The following is an 18,992-nucleotide window of genomic DNA, read 5'->3' as shown; positions in this document are numbered from 1 at the left end:
CTAGCTGCTTACTCCTTGTCCCTCGACAAATGCGCGATTCGCAACAAAATGGAAATGGCTCTTTCTTGAAGTCACTTTTCACACTGCATGAGCTATTATCCGGGGCAGTAGCCGCGCACCTGTGCAAGGGAGAACATAAAACAAATAAGTTAATTTCCCAGTGCAAGCCCAAATTGAACTGCTATACAGAACGACAGGTGAACAAAGCAATCGCAGTTACTCCTAAAACGCCAGACAAGCGTTTGTTCTGTGTAGCGTGCGCGTGTATGCTCGTGTTCGTTTGTCACGTGTCTAGTCAAGTGGGAGTACCTAAAATGTGCGTGCGTTTCTCTCCCCTCGTCACTAAATCGCCTGCTCCACGTTAATTTACGTCTGATATGGCGCGTGCGCCACTATAGCATGTTGCTGCGTTAGGATCGTACCACGTATGACAACAAGAACACCCCCGTGTGTGCGCATGCGTGTTTCTGTAAACTAACTCAAAGGACCCGTACCGTATTGTCGACAGGCCCGGCGCTGGCTGTTTCCGCCATGCACTCGTTTATGCCGCAAGATTTCTTAGTGGGAGGGCGCCACAGGTTACAGAACGTCGTAGCCGTGCGCGTGACCGCGGCTTCTTGGCTTGCTCCTCAGGAATTCGGAAGCCTTCTCTCAGTGGCTTCCTTTGTAAAGCAAAGATTTCTTTCCCTCTTCCACCCACTTTGCGGGCGTTAACTGCTGCTGTCTTGCAGGTTATACAACTTGCATGCACCACTAGGTATATAGACAACTTGGTCCATTAGGCATGTACAACTCGCCATCGGGCGCTGGGTGTGTGGACATATTTGGCGATTCTCAGAGGCTGGGTGGGTGCTACTGGGTAGGTAGCTGAATAGAAAGCTCAGTGACCGAGAACTTTGAGCTACACGGAAATTAACAAGAGGACGGCAACAGAAAATTCAAGTCGACAACGCAGAAGTGAAGAAAAAGTCGCAGGCCTGCGCGGCACACGCAGCACAGTCAGAGCGTAAGCTGGTGGAGCGGCTCAAGAGTAGCCCCAATTTGGGCACCACGCACAACAGGGTCTTCGTGGCAGTCTGTTCACCTCGTTTTGACGAGAACGGTCTGAACTGTCCGCCAGGCGTTGACGGTGAGCCGCGGCTTGTAATGCTCTCTGCACAGCAGTCTACCGAGCCCGACCAAGCCTTAGAACTGCAACTTACATGTCGGGCGCGCCGCCTTTGCAAGCATCCATCTTAACTAGATGGCGCCACCATACTGGCAGGCTCGGGAGCGCGCCTCGTCTGAATCGCATACCGTCGTCTGCGCCTGCGGGCACTGCGTTTGCCGGCATCTTACCTAGATGGCGCCACCATACTGGCGGAGGCTCGAGTCGGCTCCCCCTGCGTGCTTGCCTTATATATGGGTATTTTCCGCGACCCGATAGCAAGCGCTTGCGTGGCTCAGTGGTAGAGTATCCGGTTCCCACGCAGCGGGCGCGCGTTCGATCCCGGCGGGAATCGGGTACTTTTTTCCGCGTTTCCGGTGATAGCGGTTACGCGGGGGGCGCCGGCGGCGGCATCATCGCGACCCGGAACGGCTATTGGAATGAGCCCATAACAGTTTCCGCTGTAAAAGTCGGTAACAAGAACATTTGAGCCTGGAGAAAACTTTCGGCAGAACCCATCTCACGATTACTGTCAACGGTAATGCGTTTAGCGTTGAATCAATATAGCGACACTATGTATTGCCACCGTCGAAAAAAGTTATGTATGCGGAGGGTTCTGCAGCAGGACTTCCTTTGCGCTTCCCACAGCAACGGCGCCATCGAGCGGCGCCGCCTCGAAGCCTACGCGTGGCCTCCGAAATAAATGGTGCGGCGGTGTGTGCGAACGCTGAGAAACGCGGCAACCGGGCTCCTCTCTAGCACTTCTTTTTTGACACGATGCGCCTCCTAGTGGCTCTGCTAATACGTCCACGCGGGGCTTCGGAGATGAGAAGTGTGGCTTGCCGGTGTGTGCGAACGCTGAGAATCCTTTCCTCAATTGCCGCGCGCCCAGTGGCACACACTTCGTGACCCAAGTTGGGGAGTGGTTCATTGAAAAACGACACAGCTAGGCCCAGTGCATTTGTGGCTCAGCCTGCTAGAGCGTCGGGTTGCTGTCCTTGAGAAACCCTTGCGACGTGGGCAACATCGGAGAGCCGTAAAGGATGTCTTTGTCATTGTAGAGCGGCACATTACCGGTTGCACAAACCTAATTACACAAGTTGGCGTCCAAAACGCTCAGTGAAGAGCGGAACAGACCAAATGGCGCATAATCAGCGCACCGTGTCGGCGTCAAAGAGTTCCATCGAAGAGTGGTAGATCCCAGTCGCGCATTTACAGTGATCCGTGTCGGTGTGAAAGAAATTCGTTGAAAAGCGGCACTTACGTACACGTCCTACTATGATGCCCGCCCACTTGCTCTACAGGCATTGGAGACAGCTGCTTGTTGTGGCTGTCGTTGTTTCGTTTCAACAAGTGGTACCTACTGAACATGGGGCATCATAGTAGGCGCCGATACTGAAAATATGAGGCCAGGCCCGATTTAGAAAACTTCTTCAGCATAGCCAGTCTCAGAAATCTACCTGCAGTAAAATAGGCCGTCGGGAGGACAGGAAATACAGGAAAATACGAGAAGCCTTGGCCAATTTGGCGGCGCACTCAAAGGCAGGGATGTTTCCTATAAGGCACCCAAATATATGAAAAAAAAACGCGAATAAGAGGAGCCTATAGACGGAATGTCACATTTTTCTGTCTTTGCGTGCTTTAACAGATGAAAAGATAGAGAGTGGGACGGTGATAACTGCTACTGATGAACAAAGGGAGTTGAAGTTACGCAGGGCGAGAACTCCAGCCGCGAATTGTGCTAGACAGATGGGAGTAAATTCAAGTAGTCGGATTCGAAAAGGTTAGTCTAGATAATGAAACTAATCCCAACACCTGCCGTTTCCTTACTCTGTGAGGTATCGGACATATGATAGTGATGGTGTGAAGACACCTGAAGCCTTCACGCACCAACTCGATCCTTGAAAATTTGGGATGAAAAATGGTTAGCAGTGTTTGAATAGATAACAAATATATTATCGAGAAAGTGCACTGCACAACGTGTTAGATTTACATCATAACGTTCTCGACTACAGGCCTCGAACAGCGCCCACGCAGACAACCTGTGGCGTATAAAAACATAGCCAATGGACATTACAAGATTGAAGCCGCCCGCGAATGTCTGGCGACACTTGTCTGGTGTCCTCTGAAACGAGATTCATGCAAAAACATTTGGACTTTTACAATCCTAATATCACAGCTAACGAAGGCAACAGCGCTTGCAGATTAAATACAGCGTTTTCAATGAGCTTGGGGAGCCGAACCCAACGGCAGGGCGATTCGCTATCTAGGCAAAACATGGAGACGAATCTCAGAAGTGGCAGCTGCGGAGAAAAGGTCACACCCCCAGAGAAGCCGTGCTCACGTTGGTTTCGACGGGAATTCAGGGCGCAGGCTCCTTTCCCAAGCGTATCACCCCTGAAGGAAGCCGAACGCCAGGCCGGGGTACGCTTGTACCCTTTTGAACCAGTGGGTGCCCGGCGGCGGTGAGAATCGAACCCACAGCCTCCCGCAGCCGAGGCGGGCGTTCTACCACTAGGCCACGGCTGCGGTAGAAATACTTGGCTGAAATAAGTGCACTAGATAATTGGCAGTGTGTATCTCCACTTCCCGTGTGATTTAGTCGTCGTGGTATTCCGAAAGCCTGGCAGCCCACCGGGATGACGTGTTCAATACACGGCGGCCAATTCGGTTTGCTATCCCGAGCCCAGGACGCCCGAGATACTCAGTCTTCAACTTGAGGGATGACTTTTTACTGCACGTAAATACTAGATTTTGTAGCCGAATAACAAGAACAGCACTGTTGAAAACGTTGAGAGATGCGTCGATACCTTCTCATCACCCTGGCTTCTCTGTTATTTTTCATGGATTGCTCAGTCTCCACCATGCGCTCTTCCTATACACGCATCACGCCGTTAACAAAGACGCCACCGTCACCTTCCACTGCACACATAGTACATCTCCCCGCCAGCTAAATCTGCTAAAGGGTGTTATTTCAGAAAGAAGGGATTATTGCTAAGGTGGCAAGAACAGTTCCAAACTAATGAAGAGATATTATATACCAATGAGGCCGTCGGCAACATTAGAAAACTAGCGAAACAGAAACTGACAAAAAGCGGGAGGTCATGAGTTGCTATAAAATAAACACTTACTCTTCAATGGTAAGCCTCCTATCAGATATATAGCATGTCGCTCGTTTGCACTCATCTTTTAATGTATACTGCGCTTGAATTAAATTATATCCATACTGACAGGCATCTGGAAAACAGATCACGAGGAAAGTCAATTACAGATCTTTTTTAGCCTAGTCCCATGTTTTGAAAAAGCAAAAAAAAAATCTTTCAGAACATGAAAGGAAAGCCGACGTTTTAACGCTAATTCATTGCAAGTTTTTTCTCAGAGTTTCCTCCAAATATTGTCAACTTCTCTCTAAATAAGGACTTCTGTCACAAAATGCCAATCTGGTCTCTCTGCCACCGCAGCAGGCTGTTGAATACCCCCTTCGATCTGCCTTTCTCTTTAGAGGAGGTGGCAGCAGCTATTACTGATGCAAGCAAGCGCTCCAGACGAAGTTATGACAGAATTGGCTATCAGGCTATCACGATATGCCCGACTGCGTTTCTTAAAGATCAGCGACTCTTCGTGGATGAGCGATGGCAAAAATTATTCCAATTCTCAAGCCTGGAAAGCTACCGACTAACTGTGCGTCATTGAGATTCATAGCGTTGCTCATGTGCATGGGAAAATTGACCGATCAAATGAATCATAAGAGAATGCCATGGTTCCTAGGAACTAGGTGTGCATATCTACAAGGAATGAAGGGATTTAATGCGAACAATTCCGCTATCGCAAATACCATTGATCGTACATCATCTGTCGAAGAGGAACTCAATCTTAGACTCCAATCGCCATTTTTTGGATATAGAGGCTCCATTGGACTCGGTCCTTCACAACACAGTTATTTAAGCTCTGGGTAGTCTAGTTCTTGGAGCGTGACTCGACAGATCGATTCCTAATTATTTCCAGATATTTCTGAGCAGTCCGAGAGGCTCTACTTTATATTACGTCGTTGAGAAAGGACTGCCGCAGTATTGAAAACATTATTGTTTACCATCACTCTTATCCTCCTGACGACAATCCTGCCATTTGGCGCCCATGTGACATTGCATGCGCATGAGATATGCATTTGAAGTGCGTGATGTTCGCATTCAAACACCCAACAGTGACTGCTCCACAGATAAGTGTTACAAAGGCCTTTACACGGAGGCACATGGACCGGTACCCACTGGTACTCAATGGCTGCGAACTTCCACGTGTGAAAACTCAAATTTTACAGGCTGTAGTGGTTGACAGAAGTTCAACTTGGTCATCACTGGTAAACAAGTTGTTCTAGACGATCTCCGCAGCATGTCAAATATTCAGAAACACGGCTGGATTGCAATGAGGCAGCAACAACGGGTCAGTGGTGCTCCTTCATAAAGCTTATGTATATAGATGGTACAGTGCGCTGCAGCCTGCCCATTCATCTAATCTCTATCGCGAGTAATAGAAAACATGAAGCAGCTCGTAATAATTGTCGGAACATGTGCCTTGGCCCTTGAAAAGGGTTGTCATGCCCGGGAACCGTAGCGGAGGCGGGATGCTTACCACTTGGCCTTGTTAAGATCATAAGAAACACTTAGTAGTCATCTGTCCCAAGTTCTGCATGCCAAAGCGCATTTCATACGCCACATTGTTACAACACGCACCACCTCCAGCTCTGGACAGGTTGTTGAAGGCATCTCCGTTTGTCCGTCGAGCCGGCACCACACTTTGGCATTATTTACGCCTTCTAAATGTTTAGGAGTATACAGAATTTATTAGCTTGAATATAGCTATATTTGATATTTCGTGGAGGATCCTATGGTGGGAAAATTATTGCCATGAAAAATATAATTGCCTAAACAAGTAACTAAAAAAATTGACTCGCTATTACCTTTAGAATTGAAGCTAAGCAATAGTAAAATCATATTTGCTTAACAGAAATGTATGGCCTATACTATCACTTTTGAGATATCCGCCATAAAATTTGATAAATAGCACGCATTAACGTCCCAGTAAGGATTGTCTTGAACAATTCGTGGGACGCTTTTTAGAAACTGTAGAGTGAAACGCCAACATATTTCGTAGCAGACAGTAGGGACGGATATGTATAAAATAGCAACGTGAAGGTTCTGCAGAGACAACACGGCTTTCCTACTCTTTAACTTCAATTCCGCAATTCAATCTAGTGAGTATAAGCGGGTGAATAACATAAACGTCATTTAGAGAATATTTGAGTTAGCTATATTGACAATAGAATTTTTTATGCCGGCAACTTCTGCCACTTCCGTAAATACACGTGTCATGCCGGGACAGCACTAACCGTCACAAGGCGACCTTTAAAACGATTCAAAATTGAAGAGAAATACACGTGCTGTGAAACTTCATAAACATTTTACTTACGCCTTACAAAGGCCACTTTGCCGGCTTCAAGTGCGTATACTTGCGAACAGCACAACACAGACCAGATCAAGCAGCATGTGTGAAACGATGCCGATGCCATATAGTTTCTGCCGCTTCAGCCCTGAAACATGAATGAATGAATGAATGAATGAATGAATGAATGAATGAATGAATGAATGAATGAATGAATGAATGAATGAATGAATGAATGAATGAATGAATGAATGAATGAATGAATGATAACTTTATTTATAATCCGGTGAGTTATTCGGGGATTTGGGCGAATACCCCTGCCTAGGTGTCGGCCACGAGCCCTTGAGCTCTGGCGGCTTCCTCGGCCCGCTGGACGGCCCAGAGTTGGTCTTCGAGGGCGGAGCTGAGCAGCGTAGTCTCCCAGCGCGTTCGGCTCGAGGCTGCGTCCCCGTCTGAAACTCTCCCCCCCCCCCCCCCCCCCTTGTTTGCACTCCCATAACATGTGTTCCAGGGTTGCCCTGGCCTCACAAAACTTGCATGGGTTGGACGAATTAAGCTCTGGGTAACAGAGATTCAAGATCACCGGGTTTACAAACGTTCTTGTCTGCAGCTGTCGCCATGCGACCACCTGTCTCTTGTTCAGTTTCTGGTGTGGTGGCGGAAATTTGAACCTCGCCAGTCTGTAGTGTTGCGTTATTTCTCTGTAACTCGTCAGGCGATCCTCCCACTCCCACCCCTCACCAGACGTCGTGGCCGAGTCAGCTGTAATGTGGTTGGCGGCTCGGTCCGTAAGCCCTCGAGCCGCCCCGTGGGCCGCCTCGTTGCCGGCGAGTGAGGTGGTGTGGGCGGGTGCCCATACGATGTAAACTTCTTTATTCCCGGTTTTGCCCGCGTGTAGTATTCGTAACGCCTCGGGGGAGATGCGGCCGTTGGCGTAGTTGCGAATTGCCGTCTGGGAGTCGCTGATGACAACTTCGGCCTTGGTGGTGGCAACCGCTAGCGCGATGGCTACCTCCTCCGCTGTTTCCGCGTGCACCGTGCGTACAGTGACACTAGTTTTGCAAACGAGATCTACCACCGCGGCCGTGAAGGCGCGCCTGCGCGCGTACCTGGCCGCGTCCACGAACACCGCGTCTTCACATTTGCCGTAATTCCTGTGTACGTCCTGCGCTCTCTTTTCCCTTCTACCCCTGTGGTATTCCAGGTGCATGTTCTTTGGTAGCGGAGGGCCGACCAACTTGTCCCTGAGGCTGCTGGGTACGTCGACTTTGATGCCGTGTTGAGCGTGATACCCGATGCCTAACTTTTCTAGTATGTATCTGCCCTTCCTGCTCTTGGAAAGACGTTCGTATTGCGCTATGTTCTGTGCCTCTATCAATTCCCCCAGCGTATTATGTAGACCTAGATCCAGTAACCTGTTCGTGCTTGTGTTGATCGGTAGCCCTATTGCCTGCTTGTAAGCCTTTCTGATTAAGCGTTCCATCTTTGTCTTCTCCGCAACGTGCCAATTGAGGTATGGTGCCACGTACGTTATTCGGCTAATTACGAAGGCCGGAACTAATCTGATCATGCTACCTTCTTTCATCCCGTTGTGTGTTGGATATGCGTCTGAGTAACCTGACGGTCTGTGCAACCGCGCCTTCCAGTCTCCTGATGGTCTCGCCATTATGTCCGTTGACCGCGATGTGTAAGCCCAGAACCCGCATGCTATCTACCCTGGGTACGGGGCGCCCGTCGGACGTCGTTAGTCGTATGTCCCTACTGGGATCCTCGTCGTTCGTCTCGCCGTTCGGCTTGCGGCCTCTTCGCATAGGTCCGTAAACTAACAGTTCGGACTTTTCTGGGGAGCAGGTCAGTCCGGTGTTCTCCAAGTATTGTTCGACCGTCTCGATAGCACGTTGCAACGTGTGTTCTATCTGGCCGTCGCACCCCTCGGTAACCCACAACGTAATGTCGTCAGCGTAGAGGCTGTGATTGAGCCCTTCGATTTCGTTTAGCTTGGGCGGCAACCCCACGAGAGCTAGGTTGAAAAGCATGGGCGATATCACCGATCCCTGCGGGGTGCCGGCGCTACCCAACTCTATTTGTTCGGTAGTAAGCTCCCCGAGAGTAAGCTTGGCCTTTCTATTCGTCAGAAAGTATCGAACGTAATTGTACGTTCGTTCGCCAAGGCCTAGTTCCTGCAGTTTGGCCAGTACGGCTGCGTGCGTTACGTTGTCAAAGGCCTTCTTCAGGTCCAGGCCGAGTATGGCCTTAGTGGACCTGGTCGGGCTGTTTATGACGTGGTGTTTGATTTGTAGTATCGCGTCCTGCGTAGAGAGGTTTCTCCTGAACCCCAACATAGTGTGGGGGAGCAGGTCGCGGTCCTCGAGGTAGATGGCCAGCCTTGTGAGGACCGCGTGCTCCATTACCTTCCCCACGCAGGAAGTCAGGGAGATCGGTCTGAGGTTCTCTAGCTGCAGTCGCTTGCCCGGCTTCGGTATCAGCACGACGTGCGCTGTCTTCCATTGCTGCGGTACGCGTCCGGTTTCCCAGCACGCATTGACGTATTCCGTCAGTTTCTTTATGGATTTCTCGTCTAAATTATTCAGCGTTTTGTTTGCGATTCCGTGGGGCCCGGGCACCGATTTAGTGTTGAGCTTATGTAACACTGCCCTGATCTCGGACTCGCCGATCGGTCTGTCTAGGTCTTCGTCGATTGGGCCTTCGTATTGTGGATGCGTTGCCGGTGGGATCGAATAAATGTACCGTTCTCCCGTAAGATGTCCTGTTCGGAGCCTTCATACGCAGGGATGATTCTGTTGATGTTCTGTCTATACGCGGTTTTCGTCTCTTCTGGGTCAAGCATGTACCTAAGCAAGTTCCACGTCTTCGCGAGCCCTAGCTGATTCTCCATGTTACTGCAGGTGTTTTCCCACTGTTGCTTGTGACTCTCAATGTCCCTGTTTAGTTTCGCTATCTTTTTCCTAAGTGATCTGTTGTGTTTTTGCCTTTTCCATCTTTCCTGCAAACTTTGTTTGGCCTCCCACATGTGTAAGAGTCTGCTGTCTATGAGTTCGAGTTGCGCCTCTGGTGGGACCATTCGTGTCGCCGCGGCAATGTCCCGCTTCACCGCGTCGGTCCAATCCCCGATGTCCGGAATTGCTTCCTGCGAATCTTCCGTCTGCCTAATGTTTCTGAATTTGCCCCACTCGACCAATTTGAGCTGTTTACCTTTGATCTTGCGCGGTCCCGCCGTGACTCTAATCTCTATTATAAAGTGATCACTACCGAGGTCCTGTTGCGTGTTCGTCCACTGCGAATCGCCAATGTTTTTCGTAAAAGTTAGGTCCGGTGTGGTGTCTACGCTAACGCTGTTACCTCTGCGCGTTGGCAAGGAGGGATTCGTAACGAGGGTGAGCCCCTCTTGCGGCGCGTCGAGCCACAGGTTCCTACCCTTGGCGTGAAGCATATGATACAAAACATTTCTTGGCATGGACTGTAATTAGTGCACAAGCTTTCTTTATTGTTTAAGATAAAAGAACATGGACGGAAATAACCATGTGACGAGATCATTGCGGTTATATTATGATAACCTCGGTGGTAGCTCAGTGGCTACAGCGCTCGGCTGCTGAGCACGACGTCGAGGCTTCGATTCCTAATCGAAGTGGCCACATTTAGACGGGGCAGACTGCACAAACGCTCCTGTACTTAAATTTCGTGCCCACTAAAGAAGCCCAGATTAATGAAACCCGCCGCTGAAAAACTACGGCGTCCTTCAAAACCCACTGTACTGTTTCGTGTCGTTCAACCACGCAGCTCAATTTCAATTCTGATACAGCGAGGAAACCAGTTCTGCGGAAAGCCGCAACGTCGTTAAAGTTTCACGAAGTGAAATTATTGTCATTCGCGGGACAGCATGGCAGCGAGCTACAAACTTAAACCAACAAGCGTCCCTCGGGAAGAAACCTTCGCTGCTGCTCAAAAACTCGTCCTGGTCCATGGAGCGAATCTGCGACGAGCGAATTTCTAGGGCTGCCGCTGAGCTCAACAGTAGGCTAGCAGAACATTTTATTCTTTATTTTTCTTCTTTATTGTGGAGCCTACGAGATCTTATAGGGCGAAGCGGAATTAATTGACGACTTGAAGCTCAGGGACACTGAATATGGTAAATTGTTTTACAGCAAAGCAGTATAGGTCTACCTCCAAATGGGTCTGTACTGTCCGTGGGCAAAAAACTCAGCCAATCAGCGCGAGGCGCGCGCCGCGTGTGCCGCTACATTCCTTGCAGCACCACCAGATGGCGCTCGCCTCCGCGTTTCTAGTAGGACACGTACGCCTTTGAAGAAGCGCTTGGGTTTGAAGTGGACGGAAGTATCAACGGGTCAGCAGTCGTGATAAGCAAGAGTCGTTTAGAGTATTGGTGGAATACTCTAAACGAGTATTGCCGCTTTCAGGCAGTTGCCTGGAAGCGGCAACAGTAGCATACGAAGCAGGGAGTGACGTAACTACGCTTTTGTGTGTAAAACAAGAACGCGTCTTGCAATTGTGTTATTACATTGTTATGGGAAGGCCACGTATAGTGAGGACTCCTGAAGAGCAACGTACATACGAGGCGTGGCGAAAGGGTGGGCAAGTGCATTTCTCGCCTGTCTGGTCCACTCTTAGTAGGTGCGCGAAGTAGCTGCGCAGGCCGTTGAAACGTCCTATAGGCGCATGTGAATGTCACCATGTGAATAATTTCAAGCTACGTCGCAATGGGTAATAGTTGTAGTTGTCGTTTACACCTGCGCTGTCCAAAAAGCTTCACAGCGTGGATTGGAGACCATTTTTTTTTCAGTATTGCGCAAGGTGGAGGAAACTTAATGAAACAAGCTCGACCATCACCATCCAGCTCGACCATCACCATCGCCAGCTCGACCATCTGTGCGAACAGTGAGGCTAGCATATCCAATATTAGGCCGAATTAATGCACCCTAAAATCAGGGGCAGTGGATAGAGCAAATGAGTTATGCGGAAATCCGCAAGCTGTAGGGAGTTTTATAAAAGAAAAATATTGTCATCCACCGGGTGGTAGCAGAATGCTGATACCTTTCAGAAGTTCAGTGATGTCATTGTGTAAACGACAAGATACTGTACATGGATCGCGACGTGTTTTACATCGCCGAGGCTGGAAACATTAAAAGCCAGATTCAGCAGCACCAGAAAGGCGCAAAAGGCTACGTAAGCTTGATCGCCCTGCCGGAACATTCCAAGTCAACTTGCCATATCATTGACTGGGATTCAGCTGGTGTAATAACGACTCGGAAGCTTCTTTCTATCTTCACTTCTGCGCTTGGAGTCATTAAGCGTACAATCACAATGTAATCCTTGGGTCCCAGGATTCTTATAGACATCCATCCACCAACACTACTGCAGTCATGTGCCTCTGTACAAAATAAATAAATTTCGCGGTTTTACGCGCCGAAACTGCAATTATATTATGAGCCACACCGTATATTGGAGTCTCGAGATTAACTGCACCACCTGGTGTTCTTTAACGTGCGCCTAAATTATAGTAGTAGCTATCAGCGCAATAATTCACACGACGACAAAAACGTCTAGATGTAGAAAGAGCGACAAAGCGTGCAGTTAAGACAGCCGTGTATGCGTTCATGTGTTAAAAATCAAATGTATGGAAATCTGTCTGCGCTCTAGTCGACTTTTTTTTTACTTGTGCGCTTGTGTGAATTTCTGACCTGATAGCTACTTTGAACTTACAATTCCAACTCACTCAGAGCTGCACTTTATTAAATATTTGTGCACGAGCGTTTTTGCATTTCGCCCCCATCAAAATGCGACTGCCGCGTCCGGAATTCAACCTGCCACTTAAAGCTCAGTTGCGCGACGCCATAGTAGCCAAGCTACCGCCGTAGGTGCGGCACCTTGTGGCGTAGCATTGTAAGGATCAGCCCACCCATGCCTTTTCGGCGTCTCCTGGATAAGCCTGTATCATAATGCGCAGGCGCATACCGTTCTTGGCTCATTCGAGCAAGTTCCACATTGCTAAGGCTTATTAAAGCAGCGATGATGGAAAGTAAGTTTTATCAACCTCTTAAATCACTAAATCCACAAGATTTCCCGCAATTGCACTGCTACATGTGATAAAGTGAGCAGATAAAGTGAGCAGATAAAGTGAACTTACCTGATGGCACGATTGTGGATAAAACTTTGCTTTCGGTATGAATCAAGCGCGGCAGCTAACACGCGTATGCTCTTTAGAGGAAATGGCAGCGAGTTTCGCGGGGCTCTTTAAAGAAATTGTACTTTCACATAGCCCAGAGAAATATAAAGATCAATACACAGACGTGATACATATGTCACGTCTCTCCTGATGCCTCGAGAAGTAACATGTGCCAATTGAGTGACTCTAGATTGTGATGTGTCATGACAATAACAAACTTTATCGCAGACTTGCGGCGCCGTAGAGGACTGTCGTATTGTAGAAAGCGCGAGACAAGCTTTCAACGCGGCATGATTTACTTATCTTCTTTGGTTACATTAGCAACATGTTCTTTCTAATGAATTCATTTTTTTTCCCTGGCACCCTTGTGTGGTAAATCTACAAGCGTGTGGCAGTTCGCACGCAGCATGCATGATTGGCAATAATGTAAGTGTGTAGCGGGAGAATTGGTGCCCATATCGAGAATCAGACTTGGCAGTGAACACAACAAACACTCTTCCACGTACTGCTCAACGAGAACCTGTTCAGGGCAGCCGCTCTACCTCTGAGTGCTTACGCGCGCAGTCATCCTTGAGCGCGGGCGCAGGCGAAAGCAGCACGCCGGCCTCATTGATTTCTACTCTCTGTCCAGCCTTAACGAAGCTGTAGCGCGGCGCGGTATCACAGAGTGTCTGAAAGGTGGCTATAGTCCAGTATAACGCTGCCTCGCGCCACGCGGCGCAGTCCCACTATGACTGCGAAAAAATGACGCTCCAGTCTAGCCAAGGTATACGTACGCATGGTAGCGAAGGTGCCATGGAAGCCCATACGTCCTGCAATGGCGGCTTCGGGAGACACAGCAACGCCATCTACATTTCGCGGGGCAAACTTCTCGGCGGAAAAAAAATCACAGCATATCCACGGGGTGAATGATGATGAGTGGGGCGAAGCTCCGGGGGATCATTCGGGTAGCGTATTTCCAATTGCTAGTAGATACAGCGCTCGACCGCTGGCTCCACGCTGCGCCGCTCGCGCGTACCATGTTTCTAGCCGCCGCCCTTGGAACGGAGGAGGCGTTGACGGAGAAAACGCTGGGCTGGTGGTGACTAGCCTGCTGTTGGGATCGGTGGTATTATTGCAATAGCAATTATATGGACACTCAAAAGCAGATTTCTGCCGTCGCCGTCGCCGTGAGGTTCCGTATGACGTCATTTGGAGATGAAATCGTCGCCGCGCGCCGAACGCTGTATGTGCGAGTGAAAAGGCGCGAGGGGCGCGTCTTTCACGGGGAGTGAACGCACGGCGGAGAACAAACGCGCGTTCTGCGCCGTGCTCGCTTAAGGGCTGCAGAAGTAGGCGTCTCTTTTCTCCTTTACAATCACCATATATGTAGAGCAAACATGCCTTCTTCAGACGCGCGAGAGGCCGTGGGGGAGGGGGAGGGAAGGGAGGCGACGTTTAGCTGCGGCACCAAGTGCCTATTTATATCAGAGGCTCCGGCAACAGTCACCAACGCCGCACGCATTTTGAGCTAACGCGGGCAAAACGCCGATGGCGTCGACAACAGTTCTGCGTGTTGCCGATGCTGCTGCATGTCCAAGTTTATACAGCTGTTAAAGCTAATATCATTACTCCGTATAGCTCTCTACAAGTTTGCTATCGCAATTGATGCTTCGCCTTTCAGGTGAAACTGCGACAACTTTTTATAAACGCATCACTGTTTTGATGATTCAAATATAATCTCACTATCAGGGAGGGAGCAGTCTACCTGACTGGAGCAGTACTTTTTTATTTGGGGTGTTGCTACGCTGCGCTCCGCAACACCCCAACGACCGCCGCTTCGCGTCGGCGCCCGGCACCACGGCTGCCGCCGTGGCACCGGGGTTCAAACGACCGCGCTGGCAAACAGAGAGGAAAAAAGAAAAAGCGGTAAGAAAAAAATGGTCGCAGTTCCACCTGAAAGGCGAAGCATCAATTGCGATAGCAAATTTGTAGAGAGCTATACGGAGTAATGATATTAGATTTATCAGCTGTATAAACTTGGACATGCAGCAGCACCGGCAACACGCAGAAATGTTGTCGACGCCATCGGCGTTTTGCCCGCGTTAGCTCAAAATGCGTGCGGCGTTGGTGACTGTTGCCGGAGCCTCTGATATAAATAGGCACTTGGTGCCGCAGCTAAACGTCGCCTTCCTTCCCTCCCGCGTTCTCCGGAAACCGGAAGCGTTCTCCGAAAACCGGAAGCGGAACCGGAAGTGGAAACGGAAGCTGGCTTCCGGTTATACTATATATATATGTATGTATGCGTATACATACATATATAGACACAAAATGTCATCTATTGAGCAATTCACAAACTAGAGGTGGCTACATACTACTACTACTACTACTACAGAGGAGGGAACGACCCACACCCTAAGGAGCTTCGCCCTTAAATTTACCGCTGGAGGCTTGTTGCGCCAAGTAACTACTGCCACATCGCCCATACTGAGCACACAACCACGGCCGCTGGATAAAAAAAAGGTGCCTTTTTTTTTATCCAGCGCCCGTGACACAACAATACAAATGAAGCGCAGTAAGTGAGAACATTCGCCACAATATCACGTCACAACCTCACCTAAATGCGCCAATCTATACTTATAGACCTCATTCTATAACCTCGCATGTTACACTGGTGAGCCTTGAGAGGTTTGCATGAATTCAGAGCAATGTAACTCACCAAGATTTTAAGCGAAGTAGCATATCCATGCGTCATTAGCACCAACACACATCTGTTATTTCAGTGTTAAGATAAAATCAACATTACATTGAAATGATTCACAAAAGCCACACTTTATTCTTCACAAACAAAGCACGCATGCCACTTGTAGTTTTTCTCTGGTATGAAGACGTAGCTAAAACGTAATATTTAGTCAAAAGGCAGTTCAAAAATAAAGAGACTGATCAAATCTTATAAGGTTGACACTATATATATATGGCCATTACTTTTTATGGCTACGCATAAGAGAGTTTTAACGACATTACAGCGTTAGATATGGTAATACAATATCGGCATATCTCAGCACGCATCGCCACGAGCAAATTTCAGAAAGTCTACACAGTTTCGTATTCATAATTACTCGTGGATGGAAGCAAACAGCCTGTGACTCAACATTTTCCTATTCTAATGGAATTGCCTGTACTTTTTCAAATGCTTCCATTGGAGACGTATTGGATGTATAATCTTCAACAACTAGTGTTTTGCCCCTTGAGATGTAGTCGCGCTTCAATCGTACGACCATAATTGATGTCGCTCATCATTGGCTTGGAACCGTATTTCAGCCTCGCCTTCGGGACCTTGGTCTAGCACACGCTGTAGGATATATACTCTCAATATCTTACACCGTGGTCTAGCGTCTGGCGCAGTCAGCGTAACCGGCGGCATTCGGCGCGGCCGGGATGGGAATAGAACATGCAAGGTAAATATACTTGGTAGCGAAGCTTCAATAGAAGCCCATACGTTCAAAACATGGCGGCTTATCGGCGGTTCATGGGGCTTAGCGCCATCTGTGTGAGGAGGGAACACTTCCGGCGGAAAAAATAATGTGACGTCATGTCCGTTAAAAACAGAAGTGACGTCATTTTGTTCTCTAATGCGCAAAGCTTATTTTCCAAGGCCTGCCATTAGAGCTGTATATTCAAATGCCTCGCCATTTAACTTGATGGGCGTTCCGAGCTTTCACCGCGGAAAGGGATGCAAGCAAAGGTCAGCCGTACGGGTGTCGAAATCGTGCCGTTGCACAGAACATACTTTCTTTGGAGGCCGACGAATGCTTTGGGCGTAGAGTGCGTAGCGTGCTCGTCCTTTCGTCGGACGCCAAGCCTGTCGGCCAGCGCTGTCGCACGAGAACAACAACATTAAACAATTATCTGACGGTCGCAACTCACTACTTTTGACTGGACAGGTTACGAAACAATGACGCTACCCACGTCACTAAATTGAGGCAAACGTCGACAAGCAAAGCAACACAACATGTGAGGGGGGCGTATTGTAACAGGTCAACTTTACGAGCCCGCATTTCTGCCCACTTCAAAAGCTGCATTGCACTGCACGTGATAGCGGCGTCAACGCCCGCCGCTATCGGATGGGCGCTCTTACGCTGGGTGCTGAAAAAAGGTATTTATGGATAATGGTCAAGTAAAATAGAGTTGTTTCTTTTCTCGCCATGCGTATATGAAATTAATTAGGAATTTTATTTTCGTTGAATGAATCGAACTGCGTGTCGCTTTCATTAAAATACGCTTTTTTCTTTCCCAATGTTTGTTCCCTCCAAACATGGACTCTTTTATAAGCTTCGATGCCCTTGTTGTACAAGCTGCTCGGATTGGCATACATCTGCGATGTTTTTTTTTTTTTATGCAAGGGTTGCGAAACCTTGAAACATGGATGTGTTTACCCTGCACCTTCAGTTTATTTAGACATGTATGTTTATTTAGCCTGTTCAATGCTAAGATCTCTTATCCTCCCAACAGCACATTCAGGCATGCCTTATGTCACGGGCTACACTAACCCTCACAACAGTTCTTTGAGCTGCGTGCAGTACAGGGGTGACGGTGCCTACTGGCCAACATACCTTCCCTTCTTTTCTTTAAGCAGAGATGGATAGAGCTGAGCTTTGAGGAAGGAGCATGTCCTAGATTCTTGGCCGTTATCACCTAATAATTTTATTGGAAGAAGGCCATGCTTATAAAGTATTATGTCCTTTATCGATTCATTCAGTTCTATGCATCCACACATGTTTGTATGTGTCATCCCCATGGGATTAAAGGGGCACTGAAATTATCTTGAAGGTTGTGTACAAATGCATCGAGTTGGTAGGGTAGGTCCTTCTGATCATCAAAAGCCAGATTGAAATGCTCTGCGTAAAGTGGATAATTTATTATTACCCTGCATGTCCCACTGGCTTATACACTAGCCACTGATATAAAGGAACGCACGAGGTCGCGGGATTTCGATGGGGGCGATATGCGAAAACACCCGTGTACTTAGATTTAGGTGCACGTTAAAGAACCCCAGGTGGTCCAAATTTCCGGAGTCCCCCACTACGGCGTGCCTCATAATCAGATCGTGGTTTTATCACGTAAAACCCCATATTTAATTTTTTTAATATAAAGGAACTATACTTTAGTTACGATCTGTGAAGCAATGCAAGCTTGCACTCAGCGGAGCGTTAAGCTGTCCCGAGCAGTACTGCACCATACACTGCCATGTGCACTCACCGGTTTTATTCAGCCATCGAAGGATGTACCAGTGCAAGGCAATCCAGAGCTACTGTGTAGGTACAATGTATAGCTTTACTGATTTAAAATTGGATTCATGACTTATGGCTCTTCCACCGTGAAAACTGTATGTGCGAACAATTGGTACAAGCTTTTTTAATATCGTATTTTGCAAAGTTAGAAGGAAATCGTATGTAGTAGACTGCCCTTAACAGATTAACCTCTTTGTAACTAATTTAAACACTGGGGAACGGCTCTTTCTTGCGATTTTGCGTCTCTGCCAGCAGCGCACCCAGGATCTCTGCCAGGGGGGGGGGTGTTTACAGTGTGCCAATACCATCTAAACAGCACTAATTTCGATTTCTTCACGGGAAATTGACAAAAAAATGCGCTTTGTGCGAGTGTGCAGATGATTGCGCGTCTTACATCTTAGTTGCAGTACTCAAATGCGTAAGGAAAGAAATAGGGTTAAACAAAAGGGGGGTTAAGTCGGCCTCAGGGGGGGGGGGGTTACAACCCCCGAATCCTCCCCCCCCCCCCCCCCCCGCCGGTGCGCCGCTGGTCTCTGCTGGTGCACATATCTACAATTTTGAGCTATCCTAGTAAAATACGCATAGTATTTATCACACCTTGTGTTTTACGCAATGTGAAAAATCAAAAATTCACTTTCATGACAGCTCATATACCACGCAAATCTGCAAGGAAATATGTTCAGTTCAGTTTTCTAGCATTGAAAGAGAGTTTTTCGGTGTTTAGGTCTGAGAAAAAAAAACGCTCTCACATAATAAATTGCTGGGTCTTTCCTGTGAGTTTTTTCCGTCTTATGCGTCGTTAACAATGATAATACAGCAGACGTGACAGTTTATAGACAGCAGCCATTGAATGATCGTTTGTGACCATGAATTATACTCACACATGCGCACCCACGCAGACGTTCTAGGGAATTGAGAATTTGTGGTTCTTAAAGTC

At 48.2% G+C, this 18,992-nt stretch overlaps 1 protein-coding gene across 1 annotated transcript in view; it reads right to left on the bottom strand.

Moving 5' to 3' along the window:
* Window positions 1-12,810, bottom strand: part of LOC119445731 (uncharacterized) — a 97,120-nt gene extending 84,310 nt beyond the window's left edge. The window contains exons 1-4 of the mRNA XM_037710017.2: window positions 12,747-12,810; window positions 6,611-6,731; window positions 4,279-4,384; window positions 13-119 (exon numbers count right to left, since the gene is read on the bottom strand). Coding sequence (XP_037565945.2) covers window positions 13-119; window positions 4,279-4,384; window positions 6,611-6,710 — 313 coding nt within the window. The 5' untranslated portion in view covers window positions 6,711-6,731; window positions 12,747-12,810. The remainder of the gene's footprint in view (window positions 1-12; window positions 120-4,278; window positions 4,385-6,610; window positions 6,732-12,746) is intronic.
* Window positions 12,811-18,992: the final 6,182 nt, after the last annotated feature.

This window comes from Dermacentor silvarum, chromosome 3, assembly GCF_013339745.2.
Source record: "Dermacentor silvarum isolate Dsil-2018 chromosome 3, BIME_Dsil_1.4, whole genome shotgun sequence".
In the NCBI taxonomy this organism is placed as follows: Eukaryota; Metazoa; Arthropoda; class Arachnida; order Ixodida; family Ixodidae; genus Dermacentor; species Dermacentor silvarum.
The sequence above is the reverse complement of the archived record's forward strand: the minus strand, read 5'-3'. Positions and strand labels throughout refer to the sequence as shown.